The sequence below is a fragment of the Myotis lucifugus genome, unplaced genomic scaffold, assembly GCF_000147115.1.
Source record: "Myotis lucifugus unplaced genomic scaffold, Myoluc2.0 scaffold_162, whole genome shotgun sequence".
NCBI classification, from domain to species: domain Eukaryota; kingdom Metazoa; phylum Chordata; class Mammalia; order Chiroptera; family Vespertilionidae; genus Myotis; species Myotis lucifugus.
The window spans coordinates 842,152-861,528 of record NW_005871210.1 but is presented as its reverse complement, the minus strand read 5'-3'; the positions used below and the strand labels follow the sequence as shown (position 1 = coordinate 861,528).

Here is a 19,377-nt window from a genome sequence, read left to right as displayed (position 1 = left end):
TATAGAGAAAGGACTTGAGAAGCTCTGGGGCATTCTACTAGTAATGTTCAGAGGCTGGAGATGAGGAGCCAACAAAGGAAATTAAAAAGGCATGGCCAATGAGGTAGGGGAGAACAAAGAAAATAGTGTCTCAGAAGCTTGAGTGAAGAATATTTCAAGGAGGGGGTGTTTACTTGAACTAAAGTTCCTTCTCCACAACTGAGGCCCAGGGCTGAGGGGTTCTGCTTCTCAAGGCCATTCATCTCGCAAAGCAGTGAGCCCTAAGCAAAGGTAAATACCCAAGTGCTGCGATAGCCACATTTTCTGTTGTTTCTAGGATTTTTTGGTGTGTGTGTGTGTGTGTGTGTGTGTGCGCGCGTCCATTGGAACTAATTCTGTACAGTTAGGGGTACTGACACCCCATAGTCAAAAATTCATGTATAACTTTTGACTCCCCCCCAAAACTCATGCAAGCTTCTAAAGGCAGAGCTTGTGGGTAGGGCTCAGATGGTAGAACAGAGACATCATAACTGTTACCAAGCCAAGAGCCTTAGTGTCTACCTGACTGTAGGTCCTGTTTTTTCTGCACTCATACAGAAAAGTGCAGCCATACTCCTAATTTTCCCATGGGCAGGGTGGGAAACCAAGGATAGTCTGGACTACTTGGGGAAGAAGGAAGGGAAGAGGTAGAAACTAGTATAGGAGTTTCAGGTCTCATGTCAGTATTTTTCCACATCAGGCTAATCCCATTTCCAAGGCACCCCCTTCTACACCCGAGGGAGGCACTTACAGAGGTTTAGACTCCCAGAAGCATCTACGTGGATGTGCTGAGCAAAGGGAAGCCCCGGATGCTAAATGATCACATAGCCAGCTGGGCCCAAATGAAGAGGGTGAGTATCCCTAACTCTTTCTGAGGGGGTCAGCTGGTAGTTCAATAGGGTACCACTCCCAGAGGGGGAGGGACCATTATGGAGGAGGAAACCAAGATGATGTAGATGCTTCACTTGGGAAAGCTTAATACATAGTATTCTGCATCCTGCCCATAGTACCTAAGCTTTGCAGGGGCTACACAGCCTGCCTCATTCACACTCCCACCTGTCTTACCCTGATGCAAAGGGAAAGAGGAGGGGTTCTCCAATCATGCTTCAGTGATTGGGATGGATGAAGGCTGTGGGGTGGAAGAAATGGTCCCTCCTCAATTTTGGACCAAAATGAATGTCCCTGTGCCCACATACACATGATCACAGCTATGGGCAAGATGGCCCCCTCATATGCCCATAGGCTCCTTTTGCTCCTGGACCATGAGGCACATTAGAAGGAAAACTTCTGAATAACTACAGCTCAGCTCTGGTTTCCCTTTGACCTCAGTCTATGTTGTCTCAGGTGTCTTCCTTGGAGCAGTTAGGGAAGAGGACAACTGCCCAAACCCCTGGCACATCCCTGCTGGCAAAGGTGCACTGCTGTGCTGATGGTGGTCATTGGGCAGCGGAAAAGGAATCCTGACCTCAGTTCTGCCATCTGGTTGGCTTTTGGCCTGTGGCCACATGGACCATACTGTTGGTAGGTTCAGTGTCACTTCTGTTCATGCAAGGTCTAAGCCCTGGGTATTCTAAGAGCATGGTGCCCACAAGTTCAAGAAGGAAACCAGAGGGAAAGGTATTAATGGTACTAAGACATTTATTACATCATAAAAAGTCCACTGTTGTCGTTTTTCCATATGTACATGTTCCTGTGGGCAGTCCCCCTGTTCAGCCCCATCTGCCCACCCTCAATGCCAATCAGCTCTCCAAACTGACCAACAAATTAATAAAAGAGGAAGAACTGGAGGAGGTGGCCCAGGGCTGATGGGAGTGGGGATGGGAGAGGGAAACAAAGTGCAGAGTGGTTAGCTTGGCTCTCGATGCCTAACCATGGGCAGGAGGGACACAAGGGCAGGCACTGCAGGGCTGGCACAGTGATGCCCCCCCAGAGCTACCAGGCTGCAGGTGATACCTGAGTGTGCTCCCAGGTTGGACCCCCAAGAATGGAGAGCAGAGGAGGAAGGTCCTGCAGCCGGATTGTGGGTCCCAGGAAGGGCTAGAAAAGTTCTGTTTTTTAGGTCCCCATACAAGTAGCAGCGATAGCAGCTCGAGTTGGGCCTGAAGAGTGTGGCCCCTGGGACAGCTGGAAAGGGGACCAGGGACAGGTCCTGATCTCTGAGGGGCCTATTTTAGTTAACCTCAGAGGTGGGCATGGGGTCTGTGGGGCGAGGTGTGGCCAGGAGGGGCACTGGTGAGGTGGCTTCAATGAGAGCAGGGTTGAGGATGATGGGCAGAGTCATGGGTGGTACACCCACCTGCAGTGGGGAGGCCAAGGGCTGCAGGATCAGTGGGGGCTGAGCCAGGGGCAGAGGCCCATCTGGGGTCGGGCTCAGCCTGCTGGGACTAGATGCCACTGGTGATCCAGGGGAGCTGCTGTTGCCAGGTCGGGGGCCCTCGGACTTCTCAAAGTCTATAGTGAGAGTCAAAGTCAAAGGTGGCTGCAGTCAAACTCCCTCATACCAATCTTTGCTCCTCCCCATTCCTGTGAGCAAAATGACCCCTCCCAGGCTAAATAGTTGGGAGTCGCCCCCTGAAACTCATTCCAATGCCCAGCTACCTTATCTCTGTCCTCCACCTCCTTTGCTATACTTCTAGTTAGGTTAATTTTGGTCTGGTCTTTATTAGAATCCCTGAAGGGCAACCTTTGCATATTCTCCAAGTCCCAGACCCAGCTTCCTCTTCCCAAGCCTGAAAATCTCAAGCAGCTAGCTCCATTATAGCTTATTTGATCCTGCCATTTCTGATAGGAGAGCAGGCAAACAGGATTCTCAGGGTCTCCCCTACCCCTGGCTCACAGCCCATGCTCAGCAGCAATCTCAAGCTACCCTGGGCCTCCTCTTAGGCCTCCTCTTTCCTGCTCAACACCCAGCAGGCTGGCCCAGAGGGACTCACCACAGGCTCCCAATTCCGAGGGCATCTCTGGGAGAAGTGGATGGCCAGGTGTTCTGGTGTCCCCAGCAGTAGGTGTCAGGTGGGCTGAAGGTAGAGGTTTTTGGGCATGAGGCTCCATAGGCGTGGGGTCTGAGGAGGACAAAGAATCCAGATGGCAGCTTTTAGAATTTCATGCCCTGACTACCCACCAGTCTTCCCACCCACCTACCGCACAGAGAACTACTGAGCTCCAGACTTTCTGATGAAGTTGGGCTGAGCCCCCTACCCTGGATGACAGTCTGCTTGAAGAGCTCATCTCGTAGGTGGGGCAGAAAACAGTCGATGCGCTCCCAGGTAATCTCCCAGAGGGCTGAGGGGCTGCCTCCTCGGGCATCTGCACTGTGGAAAATCTCCGCTGTGTCCATCACCAGAAGCATGTTCTTCAGAGACTCAGGGATGGCCTCTGACTACAGGTGGCAGTGGGACCATGAGAACAGAAAAGAGGGCATGGGAGAATATGGTAAGGAGGTAGCCACCAAGGGGGAAACAGTAAGTCTTCCCAGCAGGTAGGAGAGGAAGCAGGCAGCAGGAGTCAGGCTGAGGTAGAACATACCAGTAAATCACTGGAGCCTGCATGCATGTACTTGTCCATGAAGTCCAAGATGGTCAGCCAGAGGGCCGCAAAGGTAGAGAGTGACAGCAGTGGAGACAGGTGCTGCAGGAAGACCTATGGCCCGCCAGCCCCTTTCAGCCGAGAGTAGGGTAGGGGCCTTCTATACCCTTCTCCAAGGCTGGAAGGCAAACCTGTCCTATCTTGCATGGGAATCTTAGGTTAGAAATGCCTCTGAATTCCAGAAATGTCCCAGGTCCCTAAGTCCCACTGAGTCTCCATAGCTTGGGTCCTGAGCACCTACATTGCATCTCTAGGTCCTACCAGAAGCCTTGGCTTCCCTCCTTGTGAAGAGGCAGGAGAGTGGGTGGGTGAGGGTGGGAGCAATACCTTAGAGAGCAGTGTGGAAGCCCTCATCCGGGTCTCTTCCATCCCACCCACATCTGCAGGGCTGATGTTCTCCAAGAGCTTGGTCAGTAGAGGAAACAGCACCTGGTAGGTAAACAGCCAACATCTCCTAGCAAGGTCAGTGGGCAGCCTTGTCCCAAGGAAGCCAGGGGCTAGGGTGGATGAGTATTGAGCAGAAGGGGAAGGTCTGATGCAGACTGAGGATTGACATTGGGCTCTTCAGGCTGCCTTGTTCTCCTTATCTTAAGGATTTGAACTTTACCTTAAGACTAGAGGGAAGTCTGCCTGGCTGGTGTGGCTCAGCAGCTGAGCATCAATCCAGGAACCAAGAGGTTGCCAGTTTGATTCCCAGTTAGGGCACACGCCCAGGCTGTGGGCTTGATCCCCAGGAGGAGTGTGTGTAGGAGGCAGCTGATCGATGTTTCTATCTTTCTATCCCTCTCCCTTCCCCTCTCTCTAAAAACCAATAAAAACATAAAAAAAAAAAAAAAGACGAGAGGGAAGTCCTACCTTGTTAAAGCAGGACTCCCATTCCAGGGCATCTAGCTTTTGCAGATCATGTACCAGTAGTGCTCGTTGCAGATAGGTCAGTGCCTGCATCCGCACCTGGCGCCGGGCATCACAGCATAGGCAGGCAATGCCTGAGAGCGAGAACAGACTCAGGATCCTTCAGGCATCCTGATCCTGGTACTTCCCAAGCTCCAAGTCCACCTCTGCCCCTGCCCAGCCTGCTCCCCCCAAGTTTACCCTGCAGTAAGGGGCACCAGCAGTGGGCCCAGAGGGTGCGCGAATCCGCTTCGATCTTCTGACCACTTGTCTCCAGGTGGCGCTGCTCCTCTGCCCATGAGCTGTAGATAGAGGCCGCCCGAATGTGCAGGGTGTGCATCAGGTCTAGCAACTGGGATCACAGGAGGGGCAGGACATGAGTGGGGTTAGGTCTGGTCAAATCCCCCACCCACTACTGTCCCTGACTGAGTCCTCAAGGGATCCCCTAGTACCAGTCACACCATACTTCAACCCTCTCACTGCTCCCTTCTCGACTTTACGAGCTAGTTGCCCTGTCCTGGCCAGTGTTTCCCAAAGTTGAGTATTAGTCCTAGTAGAGAAGACTTGAGGAGGGGTGTGGACTAAGTATTTAATAACACTGAATTACACAGTGATATATACACTTTCTTTTCAATTCTCTTTCACACCTGGTAATATATAAAACCTTATCATGTTATTTTAAAAACAGAAAGCATACGTCAGGTTCGGAGGCTTTGATGGGTAATAGTATCTGGCTAGATTTAATAATTTGTTTTAATCATTTTTCTAAGGCTATTCTATTTAAGGCAATTAGTTTCCATTTAGTTAGTGATATAAATTCTGCTCATAAAATAAATTTTATATGCCTTGAATAGACAGAATAACTCTGGAAGGATAGACAAGAAACTGGTGGCAGTAGCTGCCTCTAGTGAGAGCTTATTGCTAGGGACAGAAATGGAATGGGGCTTACTTTTACCTGTTTACCCTTTTGTACCATTTGAACTTTGTACCATGTGCATGTATTACTTATTCAAAAAATAAACCTTAGTTTAAATATTAAGCAAACAAAGACTTACAGGTGGGAACACTGTAGAGGTGGTGGCTGAGGACCTCGGCCCTTCCTCTCAGTCCTGGCTGTCCCTGGCCCCATCCACACTCCCAAAGTCAGGCGCAGGGAGAGAAGAGGAAGTAAAGGGTGCCATACTTACGTCCTGACTGACCTGTAAAGACACCGTATGGTAGCTGACAGGCACGCCTTCATCCTCATCGTCATCACTGTGCCCTCCCCGAGTGGCATGTTGGCTAGAGGTTCGAGGCCGTCGAAGCACTGAGCCCTCCTTGGATTTCTTCTTGAAGCGGTTCCCTTTGCTGTCATATTTGTGACTCTTGCCACGTTTCTCTTGGGACTTGCACCCTGAGCAGAGTCAGATCCAGGTCACATTTCCACATCCATGGGCACATATCCCCCGTACATTCACATGGCTACTCCCCAACTGCCCCTTTGTCAGTTGACCCACCACCATTAAGACTGGCTTCGACAAAGATGCGGAGAGTCTTGACACAGAGCTCAAAGTTGTCCGGTGTGATGTGGGCAGCGTCACGCACGATGAAAGACAGTGATTCCACACACTTCAGCAGAGACTTAGTGTCATGAGGTCCGAGGTCCAGCCCCACTGTTAGACTGTACTGATTGACCAGGGGTGAAGGGCCTGGTCGGCTGGACCCAGTCCCAAGCCCTGGCTTGGAGTTATCGATGTCATCCTTCCCCACCTGTAAAGTACACAGAGGAGCTGGGAACCCAGGCTTGAACCAGATCTTCCCCTGGATGCCCTCTCAGAGGACTAGGAATCTTTCCCACAGGCCAAGGAGGGAAGTCTCATCCGCTGTCCATCACTTACCACTAACCAACCGCTGTTGACCACGTCAGCATCTGTGGCTGATCGGTGGATCTTGCCAGGCCTGCCATGGTCAGCGTAGACCTCCGAGTCAGAAGTGTATCCTCGGTCCAGACTCGTATCATTTTGATGGTAGGATGGGAGTTCACTGTCTGATTGGGCCCCTGAGCCGGCAGGGAGAAAGGCAGAGTCAAAGTGAGGATGGGGACACTGGGTTGAGGGAATAATTTCAGCTCTCTGAAGAAAGGCGCCGAAGCCTGGCTTCTCTTTCTTGGTCTGGCTTAGTTTCAGCCTGTCACCACAGGGCTAAAGGATGGTCTGGACAGCTTCTCTCTTGACCAAATAGGGCAGCAGGCTAATTTGGGTTCCTGATGGCATCTAGGAGCAGCTGTCAGGGGAGGGAGGTGGCAGTTTCTCAATTTTTGATAAACCAGTCCTCAGGACAGCAGTAAGCCTGGCTTCAGAGCCTTCTCTGCTGCCTACTTGCCTTCATGCTGTTTAACTTGAGGAGAGGCCAGCTGGTATAGGAAATTCTGGGAGCAGATGGCAGAAGCCACGGGTATTTAATCTGCTGAACATAATAACCTGTTTTGTTTTCCTGTATCAACCTCTGGGGCCATAATGCTTTATCTGCCAGTGTGGGTCTCTCTGGGAAAGGGCTTACCAGCATCAGGTGCATCGGCCCTGGTGGTGGCCTGCAGGGCAGCTGGCGGCTTCACGCCTGAGCCAATGCACTCCAGCAGCGTGAAGAGGGTGGCCCAGTCATCACCTGAGTGAATGTTGGCTGCGTTGGTCTTAAGGAGTTCATGGAGCCCAAAGGCTACCTGGTGACTGACTCGGGACAGCACGCTGGGCTTCATTAGTAGCAAGATGCGCAGGGAGAGCAATACCTGTGTTGGGGCGGGAAGTGGGAAGTGGAACACAACTTCTTGGCTACTATCCTTTCCCACCAGTCTTCTTAGGCCAGTAAGGACAGTTTGACTAGGACCCAACTTAGGATACAGCTGCTGGTCTTTCCTTTTTAAATTAAAATATTTACTGAGATAATTATAGGTTGATATGTATTATAGGTAAGAAATAATACAAAGAGATCCCTTACACACTTTGCCCAGTTTACCCCAATGGCAATATATATATTTTTTTAATATATATTTTATTGATTTTTTTTACAGAGAGGAAGGGAGAGAGATAGTTAGAAACATCGATGAGAGAGAAACATCGATCAGCTGCCTCCTGCACATCCCCCACTGGGGATGTGCCCGCAACCCAGGTACATGCCCTTGACCGGAATCGAACCCGGGACCCTTCAGTCCGCAGGCCGACGCTCTATCCACTGAGCCAAACCGGTTTTGGCCCCAATGGCAATATTATGCAAAACTATGGTATAATCATAACCAGAATACTGACATTGATATAATCCACTGATTTATTCAGATTTCCTCCGTTTTACTTCTACTCAAGTTGTGTGTATTAAATTCTACACAATTTAGTCACCTGTGTAGGTTTGTATCCACCACTAGTAAAGATGCTGAACAGTTCCAACACCACAGGATCCCTTATGTTACCCCTTATAATCACACCTGCCTCTTTCCTGTGCCCATCCCTAACCTCTGGCAATCTGTCTACAACTTTTAAAACTATGTCATCTCAAAAATTTATATAAATGGCCCGGCTGGTGTGGCTCAGTGGTTTAATATTGACCCATGAACCAGGAGGTCACGGTTTGATTCCTGGTTAGGGCACATGCCCAGGTTGTGGGCTGGATCCCCAGTAGGGGGCATGCAGGAGGCAGCTGATCAATGATTCCCTCTCATCATTGTTGTTTTTATCTATCTCCCTTTCCCTTCCTCTCTCTGAAAAAAACAAAACAAACAAATAACCAAAAAAACCCCCACAGGAACTTAAAAAAAATAAAGATGTGCTTTTAAAAAATTTATATAAATGGAATTATATAGTTTATAACTTTATGGGATTGGCATTTTTCACTCAGCGTAATTCCAAGTTGTTGCATGTATCAATAGCTTGTTGCTTTTACTTGCTGAATAGTAAGTACTCCATGGTATGTATGAACTACAGTTTATTCACCTGTTAAAAATCATCTAAGCTGATTCCAATTTTTGGCTATTACAATGAAAAATTCTATGAATGTTCATCTATAGATTTTTATAAGAAAGTAAATTTTCATTTTTGGAGGATAAATGCCCAAGAATGCAATTGCTGGATTGTGTGGTAATTGGATATTTAATTTTAGAAGAACCTGCCAACAGAGTAGCTATACCATTTCACATTCCCACCAGCCATGTATGAGTGACCCACATCTTTGCCAGCACTTGATATTTTTACTTTAGCCATTATGATATGTGTATATGATATCTCATCGCAACTTTAATATGTGATTTGCAAACATATGTTCCTTGTTTTTTCATCCTTTTCACAGGGCTATCATAGAGAACTTTTTAGTATTGATAAAATCTAATTTATCATTTTTTCCTTTTATGGGTTTTTCTTTTGGTGTCAAGACTAAGAACTCTTTGCCTAGCCCCTGAAGATATCCACTTATGTTTCTCCCTAAAGGTTTGATATTTTATATTTAAATCTTTGATCTATTTTGAGTTAATTTTTGTATAAGATATGAAGCTTCTCCACTATGGATTTCAATTGCTTTGGCAATTTGAAAAAGTTATCCTCCCCCCATTGGTTTTTTTTTTTTTAATTGGTTTTGTACCTTTTCCAAAAAATTAGTTGAGCATCTTTGTGTGGGTCTATTTCTGGGTTCTCTCTTCTGTTCCATTGGTAGAGGGGTGTCTATCCCTCTACCAATACCACACAGTTTTGATTACTATGGCAACATAGTAAGCCTTAATATTACTTTCTTCTTTCTCAAGAGATTTGGCTATTCTAAGGCCTGTGCTTTTCCATCTAAATTTTATTTATTTATTTAAATATACATTTATTGATTTCAGAGGAAGGGAGAGGGAGAGAGATAGAAACATCAATGATGAGAGAGAATCATTGATTGGCTGCCTCCTGCACGCCCCCTACTGGGGGTCAAGCCCACAACCTGGGCATGTGCCCTTGACTGTAATCAAACCCAGGACCCTTCAGTCCCCAGGCCGACGCTTTATCCACTGAGCCAAACCAGCTAGGGCTAAATTTTAGAATAAGCTTGTCTATGTCTACAAAAACTCCTGCTGGCATTTTCATAGGAGTTGCATTAAACTTATAGATCAATTTGGGGAGAATTGACATCTTTACTATGTAGAGTCTTCTAATCCATGAACATGATATGTTCCTTCATTTATTTAGGTCTTCTTTGATTTCTTTAATATTTTGTAATTTTCAGCATACAGATCCTATACATGTTTTATTAGGTATATATCTAAGTATTTCTTTTTTGGGGGAGCACTTGTAAATGGGTATTTTTTTTAAAGTTCCATATGTTCATTGTCAGTACTGTATATAGAAATGTGATTAATTTGGGGTGTTCATTTTATATCCTGGGACCTTGCTAAACTCACTTATTAGTTCTATGCTGCTTGTCTTTAATAGTTTGGCCAAGAGATCTCAGGAGGGTCCAAAGCATTAGAGGAAACCAGATATAGGGCTGGGACTGCCACAAAGCAGCAGCCATCTGCCCCTCAGAGCTGATTTATAGGAGTCAGCAGAGGCGCTGAATATCAGCTTCATACCTGAGGATGTTCTAGACTTATCCCCACTGCCACCTGTTAGATTCCCCCAGCCCCACAGTTGGTCACTGGGCTCATTCTATGGGGCACTAACTGTACTCTGTCTCAGACCATACCCACAACTAACATTGTGACTTTAGTCCCTTGTATACCTTCCTGCCTTCCCAGCTGTACTCTGCTTACCTGGCCACTTATCTCTTCTCTCCGGAGTAGCCGAATGGCCAGGCGCAGTAGCCCCACCACTGCCCGATCCACAAGAAAGCAGAAATCCTGTGCCTGGACACATAGGTGATATAGATGGTCTCGAACAGTCTGCCACACACAGCCCACTCGGTCCCTTAGGAACATAAGAGATGGGGATAGTCTCAGCTAGAGAGGTCACTAGGCAATAAGCCTCCCTTTCTGATTCAGGCTAGGCCTTTCAGGGCTCACTGGTATTATACGCTGAGCAGACAGGAATAACGAGCAAGCTTCTCCTCCACTGCCTATAGCTTCATGTGCTTCTTGCCCCTAGAGCCCACTCAGCAAGATGGCTCCAGGCTTCCATCCCTTTGGAATAAGCTCAATGTGAGGCCTGCCTAAAGAGGCCTTCTACCTGTTCTCTAGCACAATCCTCAACAGCATTTCCAGGCAGAAAGCAGCATCCTCCTCATCATATGTCTCTTCATCTGGTGTCACTGAGACGAGAGCCTAGAGGAGAACAACAGCAGAAAAGTAGGCAGCCACTGGCCCTGCCCTGACAGAAATTGACTTTACACCACTGCCCCTGTCTCCCCTCCCAGATTCAGCCAGCCCTTCCTTTTCTTTCCTCTTCATTCTGTACCTTCATGAGCTCCTGCAGTGACTCCAGCTGGAGAAACTTGCTTTCTGTGATCATCTTTTCTGGGTCACATTGCTACAGGGGGCACAAGAGAAAAGGAAGGTGTCAGTGACAAGGGGTAGAGGAAAGTGAACTTTCTTAAGAGCCAGAGAGAGAGCAGGAGTCAGTTCTGGTCACAAGCTCTCAATGATTCTATTCTTCAGTTCACAGTCCAGTGGGGAGGCGTCCAGGGGTAGGCAGGCAGTTACCTTGATACACTCTAAGGCCACTCTCTTAGCCTCCTGGTTCTCAGTGGATGGGCCCCGCACGCTAGACTGCTCAGTACCACTTAGTGTCAGCCAGCTCACAAAGCTCAGCACTGTCGACTCTCCTCTGTAGAAACAGTATAAACCCTGGTGAGCTCCAGAGTCCTGACTCTCTCTCCCCAAGGCCTTTAGCCTCTGATCTGCCCTTACCGGTTCGATGGTATCTCCTCCCGTAGTAGAGAGATCTTGCCATTGGGATCCACAAAATCTTCTACCTGGGAAAGCAGGTCAAAAATAATTTCTTTCTACATGCCCTTTGCATTTCTTGCTCCCCCATGCAAAGTTCTCTGGCTTTCTTCTTGTAGCTCTCTGCTCTACACTACTGATGGGGCCCCCACCATATGGTGACTGGCAATGACTTCTACCAGTCTTCCTTGACAGCTAGGCCCCCACTCAAGACCTGTGGTCTTACATTTGAGGTATTCCTGGTAAGCTTCAGCAGGCATCAGGCCCAGTGATACTCTCAACCAGTTCTATATACTAGTAGCATATATGCTTGGAGCTCTTGCCTTGTTACTAATTTTTTTTTTTTTTAAATTTCAGAGAGGAAGGGTGAGGTAGAGATAGAAACATCAATGAAGAGAGAGAATCATTGATTGGCTGCCTCTTGCATGCCACCTTCTGGGGATCGAGCCCACAACCCGGGCATGTGCCCTTGAATTGGAATCAAACCTGGGACCCTTCAGTCTGCAGGTTGACGATCTATCCACTGAGCCAAACCAGCTAGGGCTTGCCTTGTTACTACTGATTAGTCTCCTACCAAGAATTACCTCCACCATAGCCTTGGGCAGCAGTTGGGCTCGGAAGAGCTGTAGCATGGCCTCCATGATATTTTTCCAGCCCTCTCGAAGGATGTCGCCATGACGATGGGCCAAATGGAATACTGTCTTGGCTGCAATGTGGGCTTTAGGGTTGCTTCCAAACACACTGGGCAGGTTCTCAATAGACTGGAAAACAAGATGGGAAGAACATAGGGCCTGGAAAAAGAGAACCTCTTAGGCCTCAACCTATGTACCTTGAGGGTCCTTCTGCTGGCTCTGCTTCAATCCCCAATACTAGTAGGAAGGGCTAACCTGGATAAGGCCTTCCCTACTACTGCATATCCTCTCCTATCCCCAGTTTTGAGTGATGCTATTCTCATTCTAGGGTGTGCAAGACAGAAATAGCTTAAGCTCTATTGTAATCAAGTGGGAGGTGAGGAAATACGCTGAGGGAATCATCTCTGAAGATAAAAGTAATCCATGGCTAAAAGAGGTTCTCCTTTGGAACTCTAGGTACATATTCCACCCCGCGCCCCACCTCCCCCACACTCACCTCACTACTGAGAGCTGTGAATTTGCACAAAGAGATGATGAGATTGTCAAACACATCGCTGAGGCCATAGTGAGCGGAGATCATGGCACACTTCCTGTAATGTCACCCCCATCCCAGAAACAGAGTTACTGGAAGGCCGGGCAGCCCTTCCAACTCCCTGAGGAGGATTGCTTGGGATTCTTCCCCAATCAGTCCCAAGAAGAAACCTTTTATTCTTAAGTCTGTTTAAGAGTGAGTTTTCCTGAGATCAACCAAAGAACTTGTATGAATATATACATAACCCATGGACAAAGACAATAGGGTGGTGAAGGCCTGGGGTAGGGGGTGGAGATGGGCTAGATTACAGTGGTTCTCAACCTTCCTAATGCCTCGACCCTTTAATACAGTTCTTCATGTTGTGGTGACCCTCAATTTCATTGTTATAAATTGAACATAATTAAAGCATAGTGATTAATCACAAAAACAATATGTAATTATATATGTGTTTTCCGATGGTCTTAGGCGACCCCTGTGAAAGGGTCGTTCGACCCCCAAAGGGGTCGTGACCCACAGGTTGAGAACTGCTGGGCTAGAAGTCCATGGGGGCGGGGGGACGGGGACCTATGTAATACTTTCAACAATAAAGAGTATAAAAAAAAAAGAGTGAGCTTTCCCAAGCTTCCCAAGCTTCAGCCTCCCTCCAAAAACTCAGGAAGAACCAACTCTAAAGAAAATAAGAGTAGGATTCAAAGAGGTATGGAGGCAACCATGTTAGCTCAGAGAGGTGGTTAAGAGGTCAGTACTAAAGCTAAAGGTGAGCTACCTGAAGCCTGAGATGGCTTTCTGGATGATTGTCTCCTCAAGGCTTTTGTCAAAGACGTAAGAGAGAGCAGCAATAGTGGGGCCCCACGTCATGGTGAAGAGGTCAAGATCGTAGCTACCAGCAGGCACACGTAGGAATATGCCCTCTGGGGTGGCACCTCGATGAAGCAGTACATTCCATACATAGTTCTCCCGAACCAAGCCCGTCTGCTCCTCGGGCATCACAATTTCTTCATTCCTATCAGGAAGTAAGAGAATGAGTAGGTGCACTGCTATAAACCTGACTGCTCCCAAACTAGGATAAGGGACTTTAACCCTTATCCACAAATGAGAGGCCATCAAAATTGAAGTTCAGTGGTTGGCTTCCCACTCACCAGGGAGAAAGAGGTGTGCCATAATTCTCAAGGACCTGTCTCTAAGTGAGGCCTTTAGTTCTATAGTGAGATAGACAATTCTACCTTTTCTGATTTGTAGTAAAGAACTAAGTGTCCCATCTCTGGCCTCTGATCAAAAATAATTTCTTTCTACATGCAACTTGAGGGAACTAGACAGGAAAAGTCAGCTGCTCTGGGTTCGGGAAATGGAATCATGACACTCCACTTAGCAGGGACAGTTTGGAACCTGGCTTAAAGTACTAGTCCCAATATTGTTCAGGTTTCTTTAAGGAAGAAAAGAGTTTGGAGAGAGGGTTTGCCCAGCTACTGTAAGTCCTAAGGCTAAATCCAGGGCATATGAGTCATTGCAGCCTGATATGACTCTAAAATCTGGAAAAGGGAGCAGTGTTCTTCTACTTATCAGAGATGCTACATCATCCTTCATACATACTCACTTGATGGCATGGTACATATCTTCCAGGATGTCTTGTTCAAAGTCCTTCCCTCCATTCACACCTTTTAGGTTTTTGCGAAACTCCTAGAGACAGACCAAGAAGCTTTGCCCCTAATGTCAATGCTGAAGCCCCACCCAAGGAACCCCTGGGTCTGTGATAAATAGGACTTAGGAAACAGTAAGTGAAAGAACCCACTTCCCCACCCCAGTTCCTCCTCTGGATTGGCCAGCTTTCCCTGATTTCCAGAACCCTGTCGACCATGCCCACTGGACATCCACGTCATTTCTGCTTTCTCCAAAGCTTGCTGGATCTTCTCTGCCTTGGCTGGGATTCAAGCTTACCTCCAGGGTCATGGGTGCATTCTGTTTACGAACATTGTGGTTGTGCTGGTCAGTATTAAGCATGATGACAGCATAGGCCAGGGCAAAGCAGGCATCACTATTGGCAAATGGGGAGCCATTACAATTCTGAAAAAGCAAAGACCCCACCTGTGTCAATGCCCTTCTCTGGCCCATTAAACCCTCAGCACCAACCCACTGGATCAATGCTGACACAGAGGGGAGGTACCACCCAGAAAGTGGCCAATCTCTTGCCAACTCCTTAAACAGAAGCTAGACTGGAAAGCTCACTTTCCAGTGATGATGCTCTCAGCCTTCTTAGGAGACTAGCTGTGTCCCTCAGTTGGAGCCATAGAAACCTTCAGTCAAATTGACTTGGGAGGTTAGGCTTAGCCCCTGCCACTCAAACTCACCCTCCAATGCTCTGTGAATGCCTCCAGCAACCTCTGGATGACTGGTGCTTCCCCAGGCAAGCGGAAGGCTTCCAGGTAGAGGCGAAGAGCTTCATCCAGTCTAAGACCCTGAAAGCTGAAGGTGCTATAGGGAGAGGAAGAACGATGAAGATGCTGAAGATATGTAAGCTACAAATGTTAGGTTCTCTATTAGCTACAGTTCTTCTAACCTTCTCCTACTGGAAAAGAACAGGCAGAGGGTGCTAGCAAAGAGAAGGCATCTCCTGGCCATTTCTAACACAGACCAGCATTTGACAACTCCTAACCTTAGTATTTTTCATATCAGCGCACTCTTGCCTTTCTTAGAAATCTCATCCCCTGGGGCCCAGAACCTATCCTGTGTTCAGGGACCCTGCTCCATCCTACCTCCCAAAGCTATCTTGCTCTTTTAGATCTAACAGATAAAAGTGATGGAAAGAGGAAGAGTGTGTGACCTGGGTCACTAACAGAAACCAATGGAGACTGCTTTTAGGGAAGGATGCTGTCTCTCCAAATGACCACCAACTATGTCCCATATTTCTTGCAGCTTCCTCACCTCACAAAACTCTCCAAGAGGTCAATGTTTTTGCGGTCACTCACAAACTCTCCAATCATCTTCTTGTCCAACCGAGGGTTTTCTCGAAGCCATTGGGCTACCTCTGTATTGTCCATTGGGATGGTGAGGAGGCCTTTCTCCTGTAGAAACTGGATTCCCTTCTTTGGTTTCTGGTTGAATTGCTCTGTGCCAGTGATCAGAAGCTGGAGAAAAAATACTAGAGGTATTAGAAACTGCTCTTCCCTTAACCAGATAAGGCCAGGCTGGAATTCATCATAGTTCACAGCTTGTTACCTAACAGTCTCCTAAAATGTGGTTCTAAGTGACTCTAGGGCTAAGGCTGATCATTCTGGCCCTAGCTTTCCTCAGTCTTCATGTCTTATTGGAACTGGCTGAAGAGCTCCTTTTCACTCCTTTCCCGAGTGCGTAAGATGCATAGGACAGCCCATAGCCTACCCCATCTATAGGATCTGAAAAAAGTAGAAGTGACTAGAGAAGGGTTTCTTTTCTACAGTTTTACAGCCATCCCTGGCATGTTTATGGGCAGCATCTTGTTTATAGCCTAGCTTGGTTTCCCCATCTTTCTTTGATTTTCTAGCTCTTGAGGCCCTGAGGTTTGAAGGAAAAGGTGATTTTTAAGACTAATGCCACTAATGCCACTAAATACCACTAACTATGATAACTTAACCTTTTGTCTGTCTACTCACAGCCCTGCAATCAAGGGCACACATAAACCAAAGTCATTTAGGCTAGCAATAAGAGGAAGAAAGGGTTAAACAGTAGGTTTTCTGTGTGTTTTCTTAACACACAGTTATTTGAACTTTTCTAAAACACCAGGATTAATTTCAATTTCCCTTTATTGCCAATCATCACCCCAGAGCTCAAGATGACCAGACCAATAATCTTCAGGGACCCACATGATATCAGCTACCAGGGCTCTTGTGACCACCAGTAACACTTGACTCTTAGAACAGCAATTGTCCATGGTAGGCATGACTAACTACATGGCTTTGGAGTAAGGGAAGGACTTCAAAGGAAACTGGAGATTGCTGAAGTACCAACAAGTCCAAAGATTAGCCTTAGGAAATTGTACAATGAGCTGCTAGACTGTCCCTCATCTTTTGGGATAGAAACCCTACAAAGAACACTCAGACAGAAGTGGGTAGAAGCTGGGCTCTGGATACATCTGTATGTACCTTCTTTTTGTTTTTAATTTCAATCAGTTCCCGTGGATCTGGCAGGAGACAGGAAAATCGAGGTGGCTTCCGGGTGTACTTTTTGTCAGCTAGGAATGGGAGGAAGAGAGGGAAAAACCCATTAAGATCTCTTTTACCAGGAAGTGACTTTTGGAAATTGCTGATACATTCTACAGTGAAAAAGAATGCCTCAGAAATTTTCTTGTCCTCATCCATTTTCCACTTCCTTAGAGGTTCTATCTTCTAGGGCTCCATATGTCTTCTTTCCTCTCTCTGGGTTTGAAGGCATGGTGAACAGCTAAGGTTCACTCAGGTACTACCCTAGGGTGTCTCTGTTTCCCCACCTCTGCTCTCCACCAGGACCCCCAGTTAATTGGGCTTAGGATTACAGACACCCAGTACCCACCGCCAGAGTCACCAGCTTCCTCCAGATCATTGCATCCTGGCTTCCCATGTTCTGCTGGCAGCCGCCCTCCACCTGGAAGATGCAGGCCTAGGATGTCTGGGGCCATGCCTACAGCTTTCCCATCGCTGGCTGCTCTCTCAGCTGGTAAGAGAGAAGAAGATAAGTGAAGACTTATGGAGTAAGTAAAGCTGCAGGAGAAGTTGAGTCCCTGGCCAAGGAGACCTGCATTCTCCCACATAGGTTGCCAGCCTTGAACAGGATAAACACAAGCTCAAACAAACAGTCATTATCCCAGGTCAGCCAAGCATTAGATTATAGAATTTAATAAAGAAATTACCCAGTCACTTTCCTTGATCTTCTGCAACCTCAATCTCAAGGGGAAGTTTGAGAAGATTCATTAGAGTGGAGGGAGATACTGGGGGTGAGGGAAGGTAGGACCTGGAACTTTTAGGGACAGAAGTCCTATATCTTTTGATCTATATTTTATTTTCTCTCCATAAATAATTCTGTAAAAAGCCAAAGTGTGGAGAAGAAAGGGTAAAGTCTGCTAATCTGCTTGCTTGGCCTGTGATTCAAACCACCAAACCTCAAAAACACAGAATATGGAGTACCCCAGAGGAAGTGATATAAGAGCAGGAAAAGAATTCAGAGTAGAGAAGAGATAAGCATAGAACCCTGAGATCCTCGAAGTAAGAAATGCCTCTTACTATTGCTGACTTCTCGGGTACCGTCTACTGCCTCATAGCTAGGTCTGGCAGCTTCTTTCTTCTCTTGCTGGGTAAGGTTGTTGAGGACTTTAGCCTGGCAGTGGGCTTCAGTGCTGTCAATCACTGTCAACAGGGCATCAAGAGACAGTAGATGTGTTGTATAAAGCTGACCAGACACAGGAAAGGCATTCTGGAAAGTAAATAGATCCAATAGACTTGAGCTTAGAATACTTTACACTTAACTGATTCTTTTCCAAAAACCCCAAACTTCCTATAACTTCTACATTGAAATGCCTTTCTTCTTCCTGTTCCCCAATTCTCAAATGTTTCCCTCCCTGTATGTAGCTTTCTTACTACCACCAGAGAGATTTCCTTAATATAGCCTTCTTTCTAGAAGCCAGTGATAATGCTCAGCACCTTGGACAGCAGCTTGGTGAGGTCTTCAAAGAGGTTGGAACAGTAGTAGTCACAATCGTAGTTGATATAGAGCTCAGTGACAAAGCTGGGGATGTGCCACAGCTGCACAATGGCCTCCAGTGCCATCTCCTTCATCTCATAAGGCATCTTAGGGTTCTCCATAGTGATGATCTCCATGAGCTTTTTGATGTACATCTGGCAATAACCCAATAATTGCCATTTGGGTGGGGAAAGAATTCAAAATAGGAAGAAAAAAAATTGGACAGAAAAAATATTAAACAGGAAGCAAAAGCCCTGCCAGGAGGCATGCATTAAGAGACACTTATATGGTGACCACACAATACAGTGTACAGATGATGTGTTGTGGAATTGTGCACCTGAAACCTGTATAATTTTGTTAACCAGAGTTACCCCAATAAATTAAATAAAAAGACCCCTAAAAAAATAGATACTTTTAGCTATTCCATTCCCTAAATACATCCCCTCTTTGGCCTCCATGTTTGGGGGTAAGGCCTGGTTCTCTAGCTCATGCCTGATCCGAACAAGTCGCCTGTTGCCCTTTTTGTGCGATGTGAGCCGCCTGTCCTATTCAGAGGTCCTTCTTGCAATTTGGTGGCTAAGCCGGCTTGACTTGCCTGGCTGTGTTGCAGAGGGGCTGCTAGGCAGAGGGTACACCAACTCATGGTGAGGGTACCTGCTAGTCCTCATATTTGGGTTCTCCCATTTTATTGTCAGCCCATTTTCTCTAGGTGCCTTTTGATTTCTCCACTAAAGAGGCCAACCAATAAACCAACTAGAGAGGCTAGAAGCACGCTCCTACAGAAGCCCCAAAATCTCACCCATGACAGTTAGCTGCACTGATGATGCCATATATGCATCTTCCTACTTTTCATCTTTCAAGGTGGAGAAACTCACCTCCAATTGGAACTTGAGGTGCTCCCTCATGCTCTCAAACAGTAGGAAGCACACCCGCAGGGAAGCAGCATAAAGGTTCATTCGCTCTATGCTGAGTAGCTGGAGATCAGAGTAGGGTAGGCATTAGGTTTCTGAACCTAACTATGGTTCAACCAAGAGAAAAGCAGGAGAGCAAACAGTGAAGTTTTCAATAAGGTTGTGCTCTGAGGGGATTCTATATCTAGTCATTCTTATATTTCCCTTTGGCTTCCAGAGTCCCCAGAAATTAACAGTCATCTTGACCATGAC

General features: G+C 47.0%; 1 protein-coding gene across 6 annotated transcripts in view; it reads right to left on the bottom strand.

The window, feature by feature from the left end:
• Positions 1–1,638: 1,638 nt before the first annotated feature.
• The window catches only part of GBF1 (golgi brefeldin A resistant guanine nucleotide exchange factor 1), a 121,733-nt gene continuing 103,994 nt past the window's right edge, over positions 1,639–19,377 (bottom strand). For 4 of the 6 annotated variants that reach the window (XM_006095884.3, XM_023759840.1, XM_014461875.2 and 1 more), the window contains 28 exons: positions 19,090–19,188; positions 18,175–18,369; positions 17,758–17,947; positions 17,051–17,191; positions 16,645–16,733; positions 15,449–15,651; positions 14,875–14,998; positions 14,465–14,590; positions 14,124–14,206; positions 13,296–13,532; positions 12,494–12,587; positions 11,950–12,126; positions 11,330–11,394; positions 11,123–11,246; positions 10,878–10,949; positions 10,650–10,744; positions 10,238–10,391; positions 7,033–7,258; positions 6,372–6,532; positions 5,991–6,243; positions 5,682–5,887; positions 4,696–4,846; positions 4,459–4,589; positions 3,931–4,032; positions 3,544–3,657; positions 3,217–3,397; positions 2,952–3,080; positions 1,639–2,469 (listed from right to left, as the gene is read on the bottom strand). In XM_006095884.3, the coding sequence (XP_006095946.1) occupies positions 2,189–2,469; positions 2,952–3,080; positions 3,217–3,397; positions 3,544–3,657; positions 3,931–4,032; positions 4,459–4,589; positions 4,696–4,846; positions 5,682–5,887; positions 5,991–6,243; positions 6,372–6,532; positions 7,033–7,258; positions 10,238–10,391; positions 10,650–10,744; positions 10,878–10,949; positions 11,123–11,246; positions 11,330–11,394; positions 11,950–12,126; positions 12,494–12,587; positions 13,296–13,532; positions 14,124–14,206; positions 14,465–14,590; positions 14,875–14,998; positions 15,449–15,651; positions 16,645–16,733; positions 17,051–17,191; positions 17,758–17,947; positions 18,175–18,369; positions 19,090–19,188 (4,203 nt within the window). In that variant the 3' untranslated portion in view covers positions 1,639–2,188. The remainder of the gene's footprint in view (positions 2,470–2,951; positions 3,081–3,216; positions 3,398–3,543; positions 3,658–3,930; positions 4,033–4,458; positions 4,590–4,695; positions 4,847–5,681; positions 5,888–5,990; positions 6,244–6,371; positions 6,533–7,032; positions 7,259–10,237; positions 10,392–10,649; positions 10,745–10,877; positions 10,950–11,122; positions 11,247–11,329; positions 11,395–11,949; positions 12,127–12,493; positions 12,588–13,295; positions 13,533–14,123; positions 14,207–14,464; positions 14,591–14,874; positions 14,999–15,448; positions 15,652–16,644; positions 16,734–17,050; positions 17,192–17,757; positions 17,948–18,174; positions 18,370–19,089; positions 19,189–19,377) is intronic. The other 2 variants (XM_006095885.3, XM_006095886.3) reach the window with 1 other exon arrangement.